Raw genomic sequence first — 18,452 nt, 5'->3', positions numbered from 1 at the left:
CCCGCATACGTGGCTTGATTTGATTGGAACAAAATAACGCCCGACCCCATCCTTTTAAAATCAGGGGATGATTAGATTAAAAAAAGAAAAAAAAATAGCCGTAAAATAAAGTGAGAGTACGGATGGGAGCATGGAAATGGAGCAGGCAAGCCAGATCCCCAAACGGGCAGCCCCGAGACAGCCCCGAGAGTCCAGACCGACACCCCGGCCCACAAGCCAGGGACGCCGAGCTTCGTGGGCCCCATAGGACACGTGGAGCTCGGCCGCAGCTCCGGTTCTTGCTACAATAACAGTTTCCCCCGCTTCCATTTCTTTCCTTCCTTTCTTTTCCACCGCGCTGCCCCATCCGGCGAGAGCTCGTCGCGTTCGTTAACCTCGCGTCGAAGCGGAGGGATTAAAACCGTGGAGCCGACCCCTAGGCGCGGGTTTGGGTTTAGCTGCTGGTGGCTTCCGTGGCGGCTCCGCGGCGGTGGGGTAGGTGAGAATTCGGCGTCCGACTATGGCGTTGTTTGTTTCCATGCTACTTTGTGGGGACTCTCTGGGCGCTGCGGGGTTTGTTGGGCCACTGTTCCTTTTCCCCAAAGCCTTGGCTTACCTTCTTTATCGGCTTTTGCTGGGGTAATCTACCACTGCTACCGGCTGTTAATCCGATACGTATGGATTGATCGGTGAGCTTTTTGAGGTCGCTTTGATCGGCTCTTGGTTCATCTGAGCTTGGATTGGAGTGCGGTTGTGCTGTTAATTTATTTGGTTTTTTTTTGTTACTTTAGCTGGCCTGCTGGAGAGCTGGGGCTCTGTTGCTCGCTCCTTTTGTTTTAATGCTATCTTCAGTTTCGGTAGATCCATTTTATTCAGGATTGGGTTTTTGGCCATCTTATGATGTAGTGGGTGGCTGGGTGCATCATGAATGATTAATATTTTAAAAAATAAACTGTAATGGTAAAGTTGTGTTCTGCTCCTAAAACTGTATGATTTCTTTCATGTCGCAGAATGGAGTGGAAGCTGACTAATTAAGTAGGGGCATACGCCGCAAATGGTTGCCGAGATGCAGCCGTCATTCATTGAGAACCAAGATTGTGCAGGCTCATAGATAGATCCCTTCAAGTCCACAGGGACAGGGGAGTGATAGTTCCAGTACGCACCGATCATGGGTGGCGTCTGTTCAAGGAAGCGAAGCCAATTGGTGGAGGAGGACGACGACTCTCTCCAGACACCGACGAGGTTCTCCAAGACCAGCAGCTTGAAATGGCTGCTGCTCACGCTGCCCCACAGCAGCTCCGATGTCTCCCGCAAGGGACCAGGGAAGGGCCCTGGCCGGTGCCCGACACTCATGGAGCTCTGTGTGGCCAAAGTCTGCAAGGTAGTTTTGTGGACGTATGTGTTTTGCTTTCCTGAGAAATGCCGCATTTCTGTTTGATGACGTCAAATTCATATGCAGGATATCAGTAAGTATTCTACTTTCTCTATGCTGCCGACTGATCTCAGCCAGCAGATTTTCGATGAATTGGTGGACTCAAACTGTCTTACGGATGAATCGCTTGAAACCTTTCGGGATTGTGCGCTGCATGTAAGGTTTCCGTTGCCTATGCTTACAAGTGTGATGCTCGATTTAGTCTCATAAGACACTGAACAATATGCCGGTGGTCTTGATCAAGAAAGTAGTAAACCAGATATGGTTCCATCAAACTTAATACTTCTATGTAAAATTAAAGTTATTGATTACTTTATGTGCTCTTCCCCAATGGCGGATCTAGGATTTGGCAATGTGGGGGTAACCATGAACAATATTTCAATGGCTCGAAAAAACATACACTACACTACACCAAAATTAATATGATGGACAAATATTACACTAGTAAAATAGAATTTCTAAATTGTTTGAGGGGGCCATGGGGCCATGGCCCCACCCCTAGATCCGCCACTGCTCTTCCCTGCTTCGGATATAATCAATAGCCACCTTGTATTGGGATCATCTGACACTGAAACCTGATATTTATAAATGACAAGGCAACTTCTCAAATCTTATAATTTTACTTACGAAATATTACGAATACTATATTTTGAGACAGAGTTTTGTTTTCACGGGTTAACTGCTTCTTGTATTTCACTATCAGGACATTTATTTGGGGGAGTATCCTGGAGTTAAGGATGCCTGGATGGAAGTAGTGGCTTCACAAAGGCAGTCATTATTGTCCGTTGACATTTCTTGCTCTGATGTTACTGATCGTGGCTTAAATTTTCTTAGTGATTGCTCAAACATGCAAAGCTTGTCATGTAATTACTGTGAACATGTCTCAGAACATGGCCTTGGAGTTTTGTCAGGTCAGTGACACACTACTTACTGAGTTACTCCTATCTAAATGTCTTAGTATTAGATGGGTTTGAGTATGTGCTTGTAGCTGTTACAAACGCTGCAAGCCTAATCAATTACATCCGATTAGGTTTGGAATTGGTAGTTAGATGAAGTTAAACTCCCTTAATGTTGATAAGCCCAACCCTTCCCTGGCTTATGGACTTATGCAAGCCCAAGCTTTCACTTCAAATGGGGAATGGTATTCTAACTTTCCGCCAGTTAAGTTTTTATTTATTTTGCTATATATTGGATTTGCAGGTTTCTCAAACTTGACATCTTTAAGTTTCAAGAGAAGTGACGGTGTTACTGCTGAAGGAATGAGTGTGTTTGCAAATTTAGTTAATTTGGTAAATCTTGACCTTGAGCGATGCCTGAAGATTCATGGTGGCCTTGTTCATATGAAAGGTATCACCCTTCTGAACATCACATTAATTTACTTACTGCTATAGGTACCTAAAATTTTAAATGCGACCCTTTTGTTTTGGAATGTCATGATGGCATTTGACACCACACTATTCTTGCCCTGTCTTAACTTTGACAACCTTTTGAGTTGTTGATATTGGTATTTGAGAAGCAATTCCTGTTTTCAGGCCTGAGAAAGCTGGAGTCACTTAATATGAGATATTGTAACTACATTACAGATTCAGATATCAAGTATTTATCAGGTAACAGAACAATCTATTTATTTCCTTTGATATTCTCTGCTTTGGTATATCATATGCCGTCTCTGAATAGGAAGGAAGTTTTTAATGAATCTATACCACATATCCCATCCCTGAAAATTTGACAAACACTTCTCTGTTGTAGATCTCACAAATTTGAAGGAACTGCAATTGTCTTCTTGTAGAATTACAGACCTGGGTATTTCTTATCTTACAGGTAAACATGGCTATAACCTGCCACTTTCCTATTTAGAACTTAGTGCATGTTGGAATGATCTAAGGATCATTGTTTGTTGTTCTATGGGTCAATGCATGATCTGTATTTAACTGCTTGACGTTGATCTGATCCAAAGCTTATACGTCTACATTTTATCTGTTTTTTGTAGGCTTGTCCAAGTTAACACATCTAAACTTGGAGAGCTGTCCAGTGACCGCTGCTTGCTTGGAAGCTATCTCAGGTCCTGCAGCTTTCCACAACTTTCCTAATAATGGCTTGTACCTTGATCCACTAGGCTTGCATGCTTCAATTGCTTAGATTTGTCGTCATTTAGTTTGTTAACTAGTAAAATATTTCTTATATTTTTTGGCATTTCATACTGTGCGAACTAGCGGAACGTCTTGCCCTCTCAGGCCGACGGTTACGTGTTATATAGATGGGGCGCACCTCCCATAACAGCGCATACATACGGTTGAGATTACATACTTGGAGATAAAGAAAGGAGGTAGAGATAAGAAATACATGAGATAAACATTATACTCTAACTACCTAACCAACTCCTATGATGCGCTAGCCATGTAGATATGCGCCGGTCATGTAGATAATGACGTGGTTTAACACCCTCCCTTAATCACAACTCCATTAGGTTGAGATTATACTTGAAGTTTTCAAAACTCTTGACCGGCAATGCCTTTGTGAATCCATCTGCAATTTGATTACTGGAGTGCACAAAACGAATGTCAAGTTGCTTATGAGCCACCCTCTCTCTGACAAAATGAAAATCTATCTCAATGTGTTTGGTCCTAGCATGAAACACTGGATTAGCTGAAAGATAGGTGGCACCAAGTTTATCACACCACAAACATGGAGCTTGTTTACTCTTTATACCAAGTTCCTTGAGCATGGATTGAACCCATATGATTTCAGCTGTGGCATTAGCCAATGCCTTATATTCCTGCCTCTGTACTAGATCTGGAGACTGTAGCTTGCTTACGAGCACACCATGAAATTAAGTTGGGTCCAAAGAAAATAGCAAACCCACCAGTAGAGCGTCTATCATCAAGACAGCCTGCCCAGTCAGAATCAGAGAAGGCACTGACAAGTGTAGAAGATGACTTGCTAAAATTTAGACCCATGCTTAATGTGTTTTTGACATATCTGACTATGCGTTTGGCAGCAGTGAAATGAATAGTTGTAGGTGCATGAACGAACTGACATACTTTGTTGACAGCAAAAGAAATATCAGGCCTGGTAAGAGTAAGATATTGAAGAGCTCCTACCAAGATTCTGTATTTGGTGCTATCCTCTTGAGTCAAGAGAGTCCCTTGTGTGACAGATAATTTTCTGAGCTGGATAATGGAGTAGGTGTGGGTTTACAACCCTGTAGACCAGCTTTTCTTACCAAGTCAACTGCATACTTTTCTTGAGAGAGATGAAGTCCATCCTTGTGCCTTTTTACTTCAATCCCAAGAAAATAATGCAAATCTCCAAGATCCTTCAAGGCAAAATCTGCACTCAAATCTTTTAATAATCCTGTGATGGCTTCATCAGATGAGCTTGTCATAATAATATCATCAACATATATTAAGACAAATATGCATGTATTGGACTTGTTGTAGATGAACAGAGAGGTGTCAGATTTTGAAGGGACAAAACCAAGTGTTTGCATTTTGTGACAGAGACGAGAGTACCATGCTCTTGGTGCCTGTTTCAAACCATAAAGTGCTTTGTCCAACTTGCAGACATGAGAGGGTGCGCTTTTACTTACAAACCCAGGAGGTTGTTTCATATATACCTCCTCTTCTAGAACACCATGAAGAAACACGTTCTGAACATCAAGTTTCCTAAGACTCCATCCCCTGGAAACGGCAATAGACAAAACAAGACGGATAGTGGCAGCTTTAACGACTGGACGAAATGTGTCCTCGTAATCTATGCCATACCGTTGTTTGAAACCCTTTGCAACGAGCCTAGCTTTGTAGCGATCAATAGTTTCGTCAGATTTCCTCTTTATTCTCAATACCCACTTGCAATCAATTAAATTTTTACCTTGCTGTGGGGGAACCAAATGCCAAGTTTTATTTTTTTTGAGTGCCATGTATTCTTCATTCATAGCATTTTTCCGCCGTTCATCACCAAGTGCTTCCTGAAGTGTCTGGGGTTCACCTGGTTCACCTGTAGAACAAATCATACCATATTTGGTTATGTGTTTATAATTAACAGGCTGTATTACCCCATGCTGTAGTCGTGTACGTCGTGATGGTGCAGCATCGGGATCCTCTGCCACAGAAAATCCCGAAGCAGAAGCTCCTGTAGCAGAATCTGCCTCCACTGGATCCTCTGTGGCGGGCTGATCAGGTGTAGCATCTTCCATAGGCACAGAAGATCCCGGAGCCTCATCATTGCCAAATGATGGCGTATCAGCCTCGGGGCGAACGCCAGGCCGCTGCACACGCGTGGGCGCACAGGATTCCGGGCCTGGACCCGCGGCGGGCCCCGACCCCGTATCAGGCCGCCGAATCTGGTCGCGCCGCTTGTACTTGACCGGCTGGTCACGGAAGCGCGCGCCGTCCTGGCGAACCATGGGCTGCCGCGTGGCGGAAGGAGATTGGCGCGGGGAGGCGCTCGAGCCGCCGCCAGTTGGAGCGTGACGCGCGGCGCTCGCTGAGCTGGAGTCAGACGCCCGGCCGGCTGGCGCTATCTCCTGCGCATCTGACGCCTCTGCCGGCACCGATCCCGAGGAGGATCGACTGAACTGCCGCTGCAGAACTGATCCCGAGGAGGATTTGCCCCCTGGAAGCGGACACATGTGATATTGGTTTGCCGGCGCATTGTTTTCACTGATTTCTCCATTGTTTTCACTGTTATTTCCTGGAACATCATCAGAAAGCTCATGCACACCATTAGTAGCAGGATTAGTCAACAGTTGATCATCATAATTCGGACCCCCTTGACCAATGGTGGTAAGATGAGTAGGAAGGAGGAGAATTTCTTCTCGGAGGCGAGCACCGGCGTTTGGGTGTAGGGTGGCGAAGGGGAAGTTTGTTTCATCAAAAACGACATCACGAGATATATAGACACGGCCAGTGGATATATCTAAACACTTGACACCTTTGTGTTGAGGGCTATACCCTAGAAAAACACATTGTTTGGAGCGAAGCATGACTTTTCTTTTGTTGTATGGGCGAAGATTGGGCCAGCAACCACACCCAAAATCGCGAAGAGATTTATAGTCAGGTTTGACATGAAGGAGTCTTTCTACTGGAGTTTCATTGTTGATGACTCGACTAGGGAGCATATTGATGATGTGAACAGCAGTAAGAAAGGCCTCATCCCAAAATTTGAGAGGCATGGAGGCTCCTGCCAGGAGAGCTAGTCCAACCTCAACTATATGTCTGTGCTTCCTTTCAGCAGAGCCATTCTGTTGATGGGCATGAGGGCATGATACATGGTGTGATATGCCAAGTGTTTGGAAGAAGGAGTTGAGTTTTTCATACCCCCCCACCCCAGTCCGATTGAACTGAAATAATTTTACTATCAAATTTTCGTTCAACCAAGGCTTGAATGTTTTGAAAAACTTGAAAGACTTCGGATCTCTTTTTGAGAAGGTAAATCCACACAAACTTGCTATAGTCATCTATGAAGCTTACATAATACTCATGTCTACCAACAGAAGTGGGAGCAGGACCCCACACATCAGAAAAAATTAATTGAAGTGGTTTGGTAGAGACACTAGTAGATACTGGATAAGGTAATTGATGACTTTTAGCACATTGGCAGGAATCACAAATAGTTTCGACATTTCGCTCACCAAAAAATGGGAGTTTATTTTTCCTAAGCAGTCTTTGAACTAAAGAAAAAGCAGCATGCCCTAATCGATCGTGCCACCGTGTTGACGAAACTTTGACAACACCATTGGCTTGTTTATTGAGTCTCCTAAGCTCCGGAAGCAACGGGTAAAGCCCTCGAACAAATCTACCTCGATAGAGAACCTTCTTCGTGGCCTGGTCCTTGATCAAAAAGAAATAAGGATGAAATTCGAGGAAAGCATGATTATCAAGGGCAATTCTATGAACCGAGAGGAGACTTTTAGCAGCACTAGGAACATGCAAAATTTTCTTGAGATGAATTGGACGGTGAGGGGTAAGAAAAATAGAATGACCAATGTGACAAATCTGCATACCTTCTCCACTTGCCGTGTGGATGTGATCTTTTCCACGATATTTTTCCTTCATCGTGACCTTCTCAAGCTCATTGGTGATGTGGTTGGTGGCTCCGCTATCAACGTACCAATTTGTGTCGATGCCGTAGGATCCATCGGCCGCGGCAGCCACTTTTTCTTCATCTTGGGAGTCCTCGTCGTCTTCATCATAACGATACTAGCAGTCCTTCGCGGTGTGCACTGGCTTACCGCAAATTTGGCAGCGAGGCAGCTCTGGTCGGGCCCGAGGTGGACCCCCGCCACGACGACCGCGGGATGCACCAGAGCGGCTGTTGCCGCTGCCGCTGTTTCCACCACCACCGTGACCTCCAGAGCGTCCTTTGGCGCGAGAGGAGCCGCGACCACGTGATCCGCCACCACGGCCACGCACCGCAGCGTTGGCAGAGGAACGGAAGCCGCCGCTGCCTGAGTGATTGAACTGGGCCATGCGCTGGTCGAAGTTGCTGAGCATGGCGTAGAGCTCGTCGAGGGAGACCGGTGTGACGCGTGCGTCGAGGGCGGAGACGAGGGGCTGGTAGTCGATGTCGGGGTCGTGGATGATGTAGGAGATGAGTTCGTCGTCCTGGATGGCCTTCCCGGCCGCGGCAAGCTCGTCGGCGAGACCACGGAGGGAGGCGAAGTATGCGGCAACCGACTGGTTGCCCTTCTGCGCGTTGATGAGCGTCGTCCTGATATTATTCACGCGGCTCATGGACTGCGAGGAAAACATACCTGCCACCGCTGTCCAGAGCGTGTGCGCCGTGGTGACCGTGGTCACCGCGATGAGAACCTCCTTGGAGAGGGTGCTGAGCAAGTAGCCCAACACCTGTTGATCCTCCCGAACCCAGATGGGGTGGAGAGGGTTGGGCGCAGTGCTTTCTTTGCCATCCTTGTCCTTGGTGACATGAAGCCTGGCCGGCTCCGGTGTGGTGCCGTCGACGTAGCCGAAGACGCCGGCGCCGCACAGATGAGGGGTGACCTGCGTGCGCCAGAGCACGTAGTTCGTGCGTGTAAGCTTCTCGGTGACCTGTCCATTAAGGGTGGTCTGGGAAGCACCGGAGGAGGAGGAGGAAGACATGGCTAGGCTCGGTAGATGGGATCTCAGTAGATGGGAAGAGATGGGGCTCTGATTACCATGTGCGAACTAGCGAAACGTCTTGCCCTCTCAGGCCGACGGTTACGTGTTATATAGATGGGGCGCACCTCCCATAACAGCGCATACATACGGTTGAGATTACATACTTGGAGATAAAGAAAGGAGGTAGAGATAAGAAGTACATGAGATAAACATTATACTCTAACTACCTAACCAACTCCTACGATGCGCTAGCCATGTAGATATGCACCGGTCATGTAGATATTGACGTGGTTTAACACATACTATTTTACACTCACGTAAAACATGCTTTACGAGGCTGCTTATTACAGCAAGTAACCGCACAACAGCTTATTCATGAGAAGTTTAACAGTTTGATATTGCACAATCCTTTTTTTCTCCCTCGTTGAAGGTCACTGGTAAGTTCAGTTTACTTGAAAACTTAGTAATAGACTCAATAAAAATTGAAAAGATTAGTCTGATTCTGCTGATTGAAGGATGATTTGTTCCATCTATAGCTGTAGGGGTGGCGAACATAATTCTGTTCCTCCTTGCAAGCCTTTTTGGACTTCAAATTTTGATTAACCACCTTAACTTACCAAGAAATAATGTTCTTCCAAACAGCTCCTAACCGTATCTCATATGTTCTGTTCATTATACGTAAGGTCTCCTGATAGTGCAGAGTTAAATCACTTTGTCTGGTATTTAGCTACCTGGGTTGTTCCAGTGTGGGTGGTTTAAGAAAAAATGTTTTTGTTTTTGCAAAAATATATTTATTATTTAGAAATTCGGATGTTTAAGTCAAGTGGAACAGATAACAATATCTTTATTCCACCTAAAATGGAGATTGGGGTCAGCGTCCTTAACAGCCTTAGCCAGCCCTATTGTGGAAAACAAGTGTGTTACTTGTTCGGATAGACCAGCCAGTTTCCAGTGGTTTATGAACTTCGGCACTTGTCTTGCATTGGTCACTGATTTATGCGAGTCATATATGATTCATGTTCTTGTGTTTTACAGTTGTCTTGTAAGGGCTGTGTATATTTTGTTATGCAGATGCTGGTAAACTCTTTATGGATGTATAGCTTGATATGTTGTTAAGAGTCAATTAAATCTCGCTTTATCGGGAAAAATTAGTACTAGTATTGTTTTTAGCTGTAAGATGTAACCAGAATTGCTACAAATTATGCAAAGCAATTACATTTTCATCTTAAAGACATTAAAGTGTAAAAATATAACCTTATGCATCATTTGCTTCTGTAGGATTGGCTTCACTGATGTTGTTGAATTTGAATCGGTGTGGCATATATGATGAAGGCTGTGAAAGCTTTGAAGGTAAATGCTGTGTTCTTACTACTATGATGTAGAAATGCAGTTTCACAATAAGCAAGCATATGTGTTAACGAAAACGGTTGTGAAACTTTTGTTTGGTCTGGCAGTTTCAAAAAATTATCATGTAGCCTCTTTTGGAAATGCTTCTGGTTTTGGATGCATAAATAGTTTAGGTCCTCCTTGAAAATTTCACAGTGCATGTGAGCCCGTGTGAGTTTTCAGACATGTAAGTTCCAACATACACATTCATTGTTAAACGTCCTTTGAATCTGCCATTTGTGTGCTACACAAAGAGGACTCAGGTTCTCCTCTCCTCTGCTTTGTTGAATGTCTACCATAACTGTTAAATCGAGAATTCTGAATACACCTCGCTTAGTTAGCACTTGAAATGTATTGTCATGATAACTAAATAGCACTCTGCAAATTAAAATGCTGCTGCTTTGCAGATCTTAAAAAATTGAAGGTCTTAAATTTGGGCTTTAACCATATTACAGATGCATGTTTGGTGCATCTGAAAGGTATGACTATGTTGTTTAATATTCCTCATATTCTTCAGTTTTTTATGTTCTCATATAGAATGTGTAAGTATTGGAGTCACATCTGCTGGTTTATCTACGCAACAGTGCAACACTTCTAGCTTGATTTTGCACCCTGATATCACCTTATTAGATATCCAATCGTGCTTCTTTCTTGCAACGGCTCAAGTACGTGTGTTTGGAAGGAGAAATGGGCTTGGTGCCATTAATGGTTATCTTATAATGAATTAATGATGAACATGCCTGGAAACACTTGATATTGTTTATAAAACATGAAATTGACAAGTTGTTGGTGATTGGTTTGAAGCTGAAATGTTGGAGATATTTGTCCATTAATAAGCGCAATATACTATTGTACTTCATATATGTCTCTAAATTAAATGTGCATCACAAACTGCAAAGACAAGATAAAAAGCAACGCATCGGATTCCCTTGTACATTGGCCATCATGGTAGTCGCTGTAGACTGATGACCGCACTTCTTCTAGTTTTGGTGCCTGAAGAAATACATCAAAGCTAGACAATCATTCTTGAGTTGCACAGCTTTTATGCGGTATATAAACCTAGCTGTGCATTTTTTTTCTTCTAGGATTAATCAATTTGGAGTCCTTGAACCTGGATTCATGCAAGATCGGAGATGAAGGTCTATTACATCTGAAGGGTGGGTTATTTTCTTACCAGTCTTGAGGCTTAGCATTTATGAGCAAACTGGAGGTTTAGCATTTACGAAGTACCGTTCTATTATTTATTTTTGTTCGTGGTCTTCAGTAGGTGTTTGATCTCAAAATTGGGTTGTATTTAGTAAGTTAATTTAGTAATTTGTTTATTCCTTGTGATTGCCTTAATATTAGTGCAGAACTAGCATCAGTCATATGCTGTTGACTGCACTTTATTTAGCTAAACTGTTTGTTGGCTTGTAGCTGTGGCTGTTTTAGAGTATCACTTGATTGTAATCATTGGTAATATTGTTCTCTTTTATGCTTACGAGATTCTGTCCCTGTGTTAATGTAGGCCTTGTGTTATTGACAAGCTTGGAGCTTTCTGACACTGCAATTGGAAGCAACGGGCTCCGGCATCTTTCTGGTTTGTCTTTGCTTTCGATATTGATCTTTTCAGTTTTCATTTCTTATAGCAGTTAATTGCTATTCTATTCATATCGTAAAACATTGGATAAAAGTTGTATTCAGAATTTCAGATATAATGAATATGGCAAGCATTCGTGTAGTAAAACCAGCATACTAATGGATAATATTGACTCTGTGCATCTAATGATGCAGAGGCAGGGAGAATTACATATATGCTAATTTTAGTTTTATGTGCACCTTATCATCGTTTTCTAGTGCATTTTTATTCATCTTTCTGCCATATTGTATCAATGCAATTCAGCGGTTACTTTTATTCCGAACACACGTCAAAGCACGTGCCGTTTTGTATTAGAAGAAGAACGAAAAAGTCGGTCACTTGATAATATAATGTTTCCGGCACTAGTTATTTTTCGTTGAGAGAAGTTAAGACTCAGAATGCACACCTTCACCTATTCTCATTGCGTCACCCTTCTTGAATAGATATTATCTAAAGGCTTTGTTGTTGTTGTTGTACCTTATCAAGATGTGCTCTAGTTACAGACTGACCGTACATGGTCGTGTATTCTTTCCTCACTTAAGGAAATTATAATACTTGGTTGTCACCAGGACTTGTTGAATAAGAAGTTATCTGCAGTTGTTTGTTCCCTCCCGTTTGGCTATTGTACAGGCACTGGAGACATCCTAATCACAAAGCTGTTCCATTTTGCAGATCTTCGGAATTTGCACAGCATAAATCTCTCATTTACATTGGTCACAGACACCGGCATGAAGAAGATTTCCACGTTGAATTCACTGAAGTCAGTTAATCTTGACAATCGCCTGATAACTGATGTTGGCTTAGCAGCACTCATAGGTATATATCACATGATGCAGTTGGCACATATCCTTTGTTAACTTGTTGAATTAAAATAGTACTCTCTCTATTCCTAAATGTAGTGCGCATAGGAATTTTCAAAAGTCAAATGCCCCCTACTTTCACTACATTTATAGAGGACAAAGATCTACATCTATAGTATCAAGTAAATATCATTAGATACATCCTTAAGCATATATTTATGTGGTATTATTTTTGTTGATACTTTTCTCACTAAACTTGGTCAAACTAAACAATGTTTGACTTCTAAGAAATCTACATTTAGGAATAGAGGGAGTACTAATGCTCAATAGTGATGCGAGACTGTTTGTTGCCAGTTGCTGGGGCAGTTCTGTTTTTCACTATGCATGATTATTGTGGTTTTCTCTGTTGTCTCGTATGGGCCTCGTGTGCCATATGTGTTCTTTTTTTTGTGCTTGATATTTCATATTAGCGAGCATGGTAGTTACCTCGGATAAGATTTGTGATACAACGAATAGCATAATTTTGCAGCATGCACTTGATCTTTTTTTTTGAACCAGGCATTACCCCTTTCCATTACTCATCATAACGGAAATAACAACAGTTCAACAAGCCCAACAGGAAACATAGAAAGGGGAAGCGGGTTCAAAGCACCACTGGGAAACCCACGGTGAGCACCCGTCATCGAGCAGCTCGCTATGGGGCGAAAACCCAGCGACACCTGAAACGATACCAGAGAGACTCTAAGGAGTTTCGGCCCTAGACAGATAGGCCACATCCAAAAGCTCGCGCAGGAGCATAAACCTAGCCAACAACCAACCAGTTCAGGACACATCAGACGCTCCACGTATCCAGAGAGAGGCCACCGGGAGAGCGCCGGCTGAGCACGAAGATGGAGAATCCGCCCCAGCTTCATCGACCCTGCGTCGCATCTCCTGGTGTACCACAGATTCTCATCATGTTCGAAGCACTCATCCTCAACATCTTTGCCCCTCGCTCCATAGCCTCCCGGTCTCCAGTGGTCAACAAACCTGCCCAATAAGAGATGTAACCACAAGCAGAGTATACCACATCAAAAGGAGATCTCAGCTCTTTGAGCTCAAAGATTTTTTTGTTACGACAATTCCACATAGCCCAGCACAAAGCGGCCAGGCCAAAGGTGTAAAATCTATCCCTGTCGGGAAGGTAACAGTGGCACCAGGAAAAGTATTGCCACAGATCATTAGGGCATCGATCAGTGCCCAAAACACACCCGACTGTCCTCCACATAACTCTAGCAACTGGACAGGTAAAGAAGAGGTGATTAGATGTTTCTTTCTTCTTGCAAAAAGCACAAATCAGCCTACCCAGCCACCCACGCCTGCTCATGACATCCCTGGTCAGGACCGAATCCTGAAACAGTTGCCACAGGAAGATTTGTATCTTTAAGGGGATTTTTGCTTTCCATATCCATCTAAAGTTGCACCCAGCGATGTTCCTCTCCAAGTGTTCATAAACCGACTTAGTGGTGAAGTGCTTCTTCCCCCCCAAGGCCCAGATGACCTGGTCAGGGTCGTTAGAGAGAGGCAGAGCCCTCACCCAGGCCTGCACTCTCCTCCATTGAGCAAGAAGCTCAGGGTTTAGTCTTCTCCTAAAGAAGTCCACCTCCACATTCTCCCTAAACTTAGCCACAGTGATCTCTTGATCATTGCACACATTGAACAGAATAGGGAATTGAGTACACAGCGGCTGATTCTCACCACAAGGATCCATCCACAACCTAGCAAGGTTGCCAGATTTCAGCACAACTCTCCTGCCAGCCATATAATGCTCCTTAACTTTCATGATGGCTTTCCAGATAGGGGAATCCCCAAACCTGCTTTTAACAGTTGTCACCGTGTCTTTTTTGAAATATCTTGCCCGAATTACCTCCTGCTAGAGCCCCTGCTGGGTCTCTAGCTTCCACCACCATTTGGTGAGCAAGCTAACGTTCTGTTTATGAAGATCTTTAACCCCCAGGCCCCCTTTTTCTTTCGAGCGACATATTCTAGGCCATTTCACCAGATGGTATCGTTTACGCCCCTCATGTTCTTGCCAGAAAAACCGCTTACGGTGTTTATCCAGCTTGCCAAGCACCCCTTTAGGAATCAGAAACATAGACATGTAATAGTAGAAAATACTGGTCAGGGATGAATTAAGAAGAATAAGACGCCCCCCCGAGGATGCAGCATTGCCAATCCATGACTCGCAGCATTTAAGGAATCTTTCATCCATAAAATCCCAGTCTAGAGCACGAAGGTTCGAAAAGCTAACCGGCACCCCAAGGTACTTCATTGGGAAGTGGCCGATACTGCAATTGAACAGATCCGCATAAAATGATATAATCTCGTCACCTCCCCCCACACACAGGATCTCACTTTTCATGAAATTAATCTTGAGGCCTGACATAAGCTCAAATAAGTAGAGCAGTAGTTTCAGGTTAATGGCTGCCTCCTTATCATGTTCAAAGCAAATTACCATATCGTCTGCATATTGCAGAATTGCTACACCTCCCTCGATTAGATCCGGCGCCAGGCCAGTCAACAACTTTTCTCTCTGCGCATTGGTAACCATCTTAGAGAGGGTTTCCACCGCGAGATTGAATAGAAAGGGGGAAAATGGGTCGCCTTGACGAACCCCTTTGTAGCTCTGAAAGTAGGGTCCCGTTTCATTATTCAACTTAATACTCAGAGTGCCATTGTGAAGGATTTTTTGCACTTGATCTGGTCGTGAATCCTGGTTTAGTCATTACTGGTGGTAATATATAGAAGTTTGATCCCTGGTGGTAATACAGGTCTTACTGGGTTGACTCATCTTGACCTTTTCGGAGCTCGGGTAACTGACCATGGGACAAGCTTCTTGAGATGTAAGAGCACACCTCCACGATCATTTTCATATTGCATTGTTGTATTGGTTACGCTTATGCTAACCTACATTTGTTGCAACCACTGTACCCAGACAGCAATTAATTTCATAGGATACAAATACCAGCTTTATTTGGACAATCGACTTGATGAAATACAACATTATTGCTGATTCAAAATGAATGATTTATTTCACTTTCAGTAATAACCCTGCCACTTGTATGAGCACTTGTCGTTCTGCTACTCTATTGTACCTAGCTAGTTGAGGTTATATCAGAAACATAGAGCCAGTTACTTCTCTTGGATCTTGCTTTTAAGCATTTGCATCATCCAGTTCTAAGACCATTTAGCAGAAATATCATATGAAATTATTTGTAACTTTCTGTACTTGAGCGCGACCTCACCCTCTTCTCTCTGGCATGATTTATGCTATATCAGATTTTAAGAATCTCGAATCCCTTGAGGTATGCAGTGGGTCAATCACTGATGCTGGGGTGAAGAATATCAAGGACCTCAAAGCTCTGACGCTCCTCAACCTTTCGCAAAATGCTAAGCTGACAGACAAAACCCTGGAGCTGATTTCTGGTACTATTTCGTCCTCCCTGTCAACATGGTACGTATCTGCTTGTACGTGCTCATGTCTGACGGATCTGGTTTTTACAGGCTTGACCGCTTTGATCTCCTTGAATGTGTCCAACTCTCGGGTGTCCAACGCTGGTCTCCGTCACCTGAAGGCGCTGCAGAACTTGCGGTCGCTGACGCTGGATTCCTGCAGAGTGACAGCGAATGAGATGAAGAAGCTCAGGGTGACAGCGCTCCCCAATCTGATCAGTGTTCGCCCTGAGTAGTCTCCATGGCTCCCAGTTACCCAGTACCTCCTCCTGTACATACCGCTTATCCCGCCCTCGTCGCGGACGCGAGTGAGCGGTTGATCAGGCCCCAAGTCGTAGTTCCACACGCCCGTGCCATGGTATTTTTTTCTCTTCTGTTATTTACGCAGGTTTTCTCTCTATACTGTAAGTTCTTCGTTTGAAGTGACCAAAAACCACGACTCCTATCCTATTTCTTCTTTTGTTCCAATGCCGAACCACGGGCAGGAACGAAACTGTAAATATCACGCTCCTCGCCATGTGGGGTTATTATGTGTGATTGGGTGTTGCAGATTTTGGGCTATGTGCTTTCTTGAACGTCATTTTTCACTTTCCCGTAAATATTATTAAGCTGTATACTACTTCCTCTGTTCCATACTAAGTGTCGCTGATTTAGTATATGTTCGATCTCCGTTTAATAATAAGTGTCGATGTTTTTTTTTTTTTGCGGGGGAAGTGTTGATGATTTAGTATAAATATGGAACAGAGAATAGTAAGAGCATTTTTAACTCATCCCCCATTTTCTAACCCGTCCCCTATTTTTTGAGGAATTAGATTTTTGTGCACCTAGCCCTTCCTTCAAAACTTAATCCTTTTGCTAAAATTTTCGAACATTTGCACCATTCCAAACAAATGCATCACATTTTAACTTGAGACTTAAATCATTCTGATGCACCACATCATAATTCAACTCTGAACATAAACACTCTTCATCCAATTCAACACCATATCATAATTCAACCATGAACATAAACGCTTCTTCATCCAGTTTAACAAACAACTAAGACATAATCATATTTAAGCAAAAGGCATCAAATTCAACAAGTTCATTATAAAAACCCACCAAGCACATGGTGGATCAAAAACCAACGCCAATCTCAAGTGAATCACACGCTTGTGCCAACACCACCATCATTGTTGCCACCACCATGGCCATCGCCGCCACCATCATTGTTGTCGCCATCACCATTGGCTTAGACAAGATCTTCCCACGAGTGACTTCTCAATATTGTCTCGCCCCGTTGTAGGGTGAAACCCTAAGATGGATCTTTTCACACTTGGAGGCGAAAAGAGGATGAACACCAAGAACACAAAGATGTATCCACTCCAACAAAACCCAATTACACATCCACTAGAATAGCAAACACATAGATCCACAAGAATACATGAACAATCAAAGGAAACAAGCACTAGGTAGAGTTCTTACCATTCCTAAGGAGGTGAGGTCTTGATGATAGTCTTCTCCAAGTGGAAGTCTTGAAATCCACAAGTGGATCCTCTCCTAAGAGGTCTTGATCTCCAATGGGGTGGTAGAAGGAGCAAAGCTCTCAAATATCTCACATATGTCTTTGCTAACCCTAAACATGACCCTAGGTATGGAATTTATAGGCCTGGGGACGAAGTGGAGGCCCAACAGCCAAACTTAGCCAATCATCCTAAAGGGCCCGTGCGCACGGGGGTCCCGTGTGCACGGTACACGCCCATGCGTACGGGGTGCTCCAGCGTCAGCTCCCTGTGTAGCCCGTGGACACGGGGTCTCTGGGGCCCGTGTGAACGGAGTTGCTTGGGAATTCCTGTCTTGCTCCTTTTGGACGTCTTCTTCTTCCTCGAGGTCTTGGGGTGCTTCTCCTTCTCCTTGGTGATGTTCCTTGGCTGCTTGGGAGTATTCCTCTTCGCACCTAATGATACATAGTGCATTTTGGTGAGGTAGCAACCAAGTCACTCGTGTCCATATGAATGTTAAGTAGGAAGGATTTCACCTCAGTTTTCATTCCGCGTGCTCGAGTTCTTGTCATAGGTCCACGTAATGCTTGATGCGTTGGTGTAGAGTCCATAGGGATGATGGAAGGATGCTCCACATCATCTCCCCCCATTGGGAGAGATACGTCCGCGGATTGTGATCTTTATCACCATGGTACTTGGCCAAATCCTTGACGTTGAAGATGTCGCTTACATTGTATTTGTCGCGTGGGATGCCGATCTTGTAGGCATTGTCATTGTAGTGTGTTAGCACCTTGAAGGGTCCATCGGCTCGTGGTAGTAGCTTGGACTTGCGCTCGCTGGGGAAGCGGTCCTTGCAAAGATGAAGCCATACGGGATTTCCTGGTTGGAACACCATTGGTGTCTTGTTGATGTTGAGCTTGGTGGCGAGGCGTTGTACTTGGCGCTCAATCGTGGACCTTGTGTCTTCATGAATCTTATTGAGAAAACTTGCCCTTGCACTCGCATCCATATTCACTCGTTCTTGTAGTGGGAGAGGTAGAATGTCCAATGGGGACAACGGGTTGAAGCCGTAGAGAACTTCGAAGGGGGACTTGACGGTAGTAGAGTGTCGAGCTCGATTGCAGGCATACTCGGCAATGGGTAAGCACTCCTCCCACCCCTTGA

At 44.0% G+C, this 18,452-nt stretch overlaps 1 protein-coding gene across 5 annotated transcripts; it reads left to right on the top strand.

The window, feature by feature from the left end:
• Window positions 1–281: 281 nt before the first annotated feature.
• On the top strand, window positions 282–16,362 carry LOC123137456 (F-box/LRR-repeat protein 14). 5 transcript variants are annotated; one of them, XM_044557217.1, is made up of 16 exons: window positions 282–478; window positions 990–1,360; window positions 1,439–1,567; window positions 2,115–2,322; window positions 2,612–2,758; window positions 2,944–3,018; window positions 3,161–3,232; window positions 3,402–3,473; window positions 9,790–9,861; window positions 10,305–10,376; window positions 10,983–11,054; window positions 11,405–11,476; window positions 12,188–12,331; window positions 15,126–15,197; window positions 15,634–15,780; window positions 15,859–16,362. In XM_044557217.1, the coding sequence occupies exons 2-16, from the start codon at window positions 1,148–1,150 to the stop codon at window positions 16,041–16,043; spliced, it is 1,752 nt and encodes a 583-aa protein (XP_044413152.1). In that variant the 5' UTR covers window positions 282–478; window positions 990–1,147; the 3' UTR covers window positions 16,044–16,362. The 5 variants fall into 5 exon arrangements, with proteins under 5 accessions (XP_044413152.1, XP_044413155.1, XP_044413154.1 ...); XM_044557219.1 differs by having other exon boundaries at window positions 314–474; XM_044557218.1 differs by lacking the exon at window positions 282–478 and adding an exon at window positions 514–668.
• Window positions 16,363–18,452: the final 2,090 nt, after the last annotated feature.

Source organism: Triticum aestivum, chromosome 6B (assembly GCF_018294505.1).
Source record: "Triticum aestivum cultivar Chinese Spring chromosome 6B, IWGSC CS RefSeq v2.1, whole genome shotgun sequence".
Classification (NCBI taxonomy): domain Eukaryota; kingdom Viridiplantae; phylum Streptophyta; class Magnoliopsida; order Poales; family Poaceae; genus Triticum; species Triticum aestivum.
Note: the sequence above shows the minus strand (reverse complement) of the source record. Positions and strands in the feature narration are given on the sequence as shown.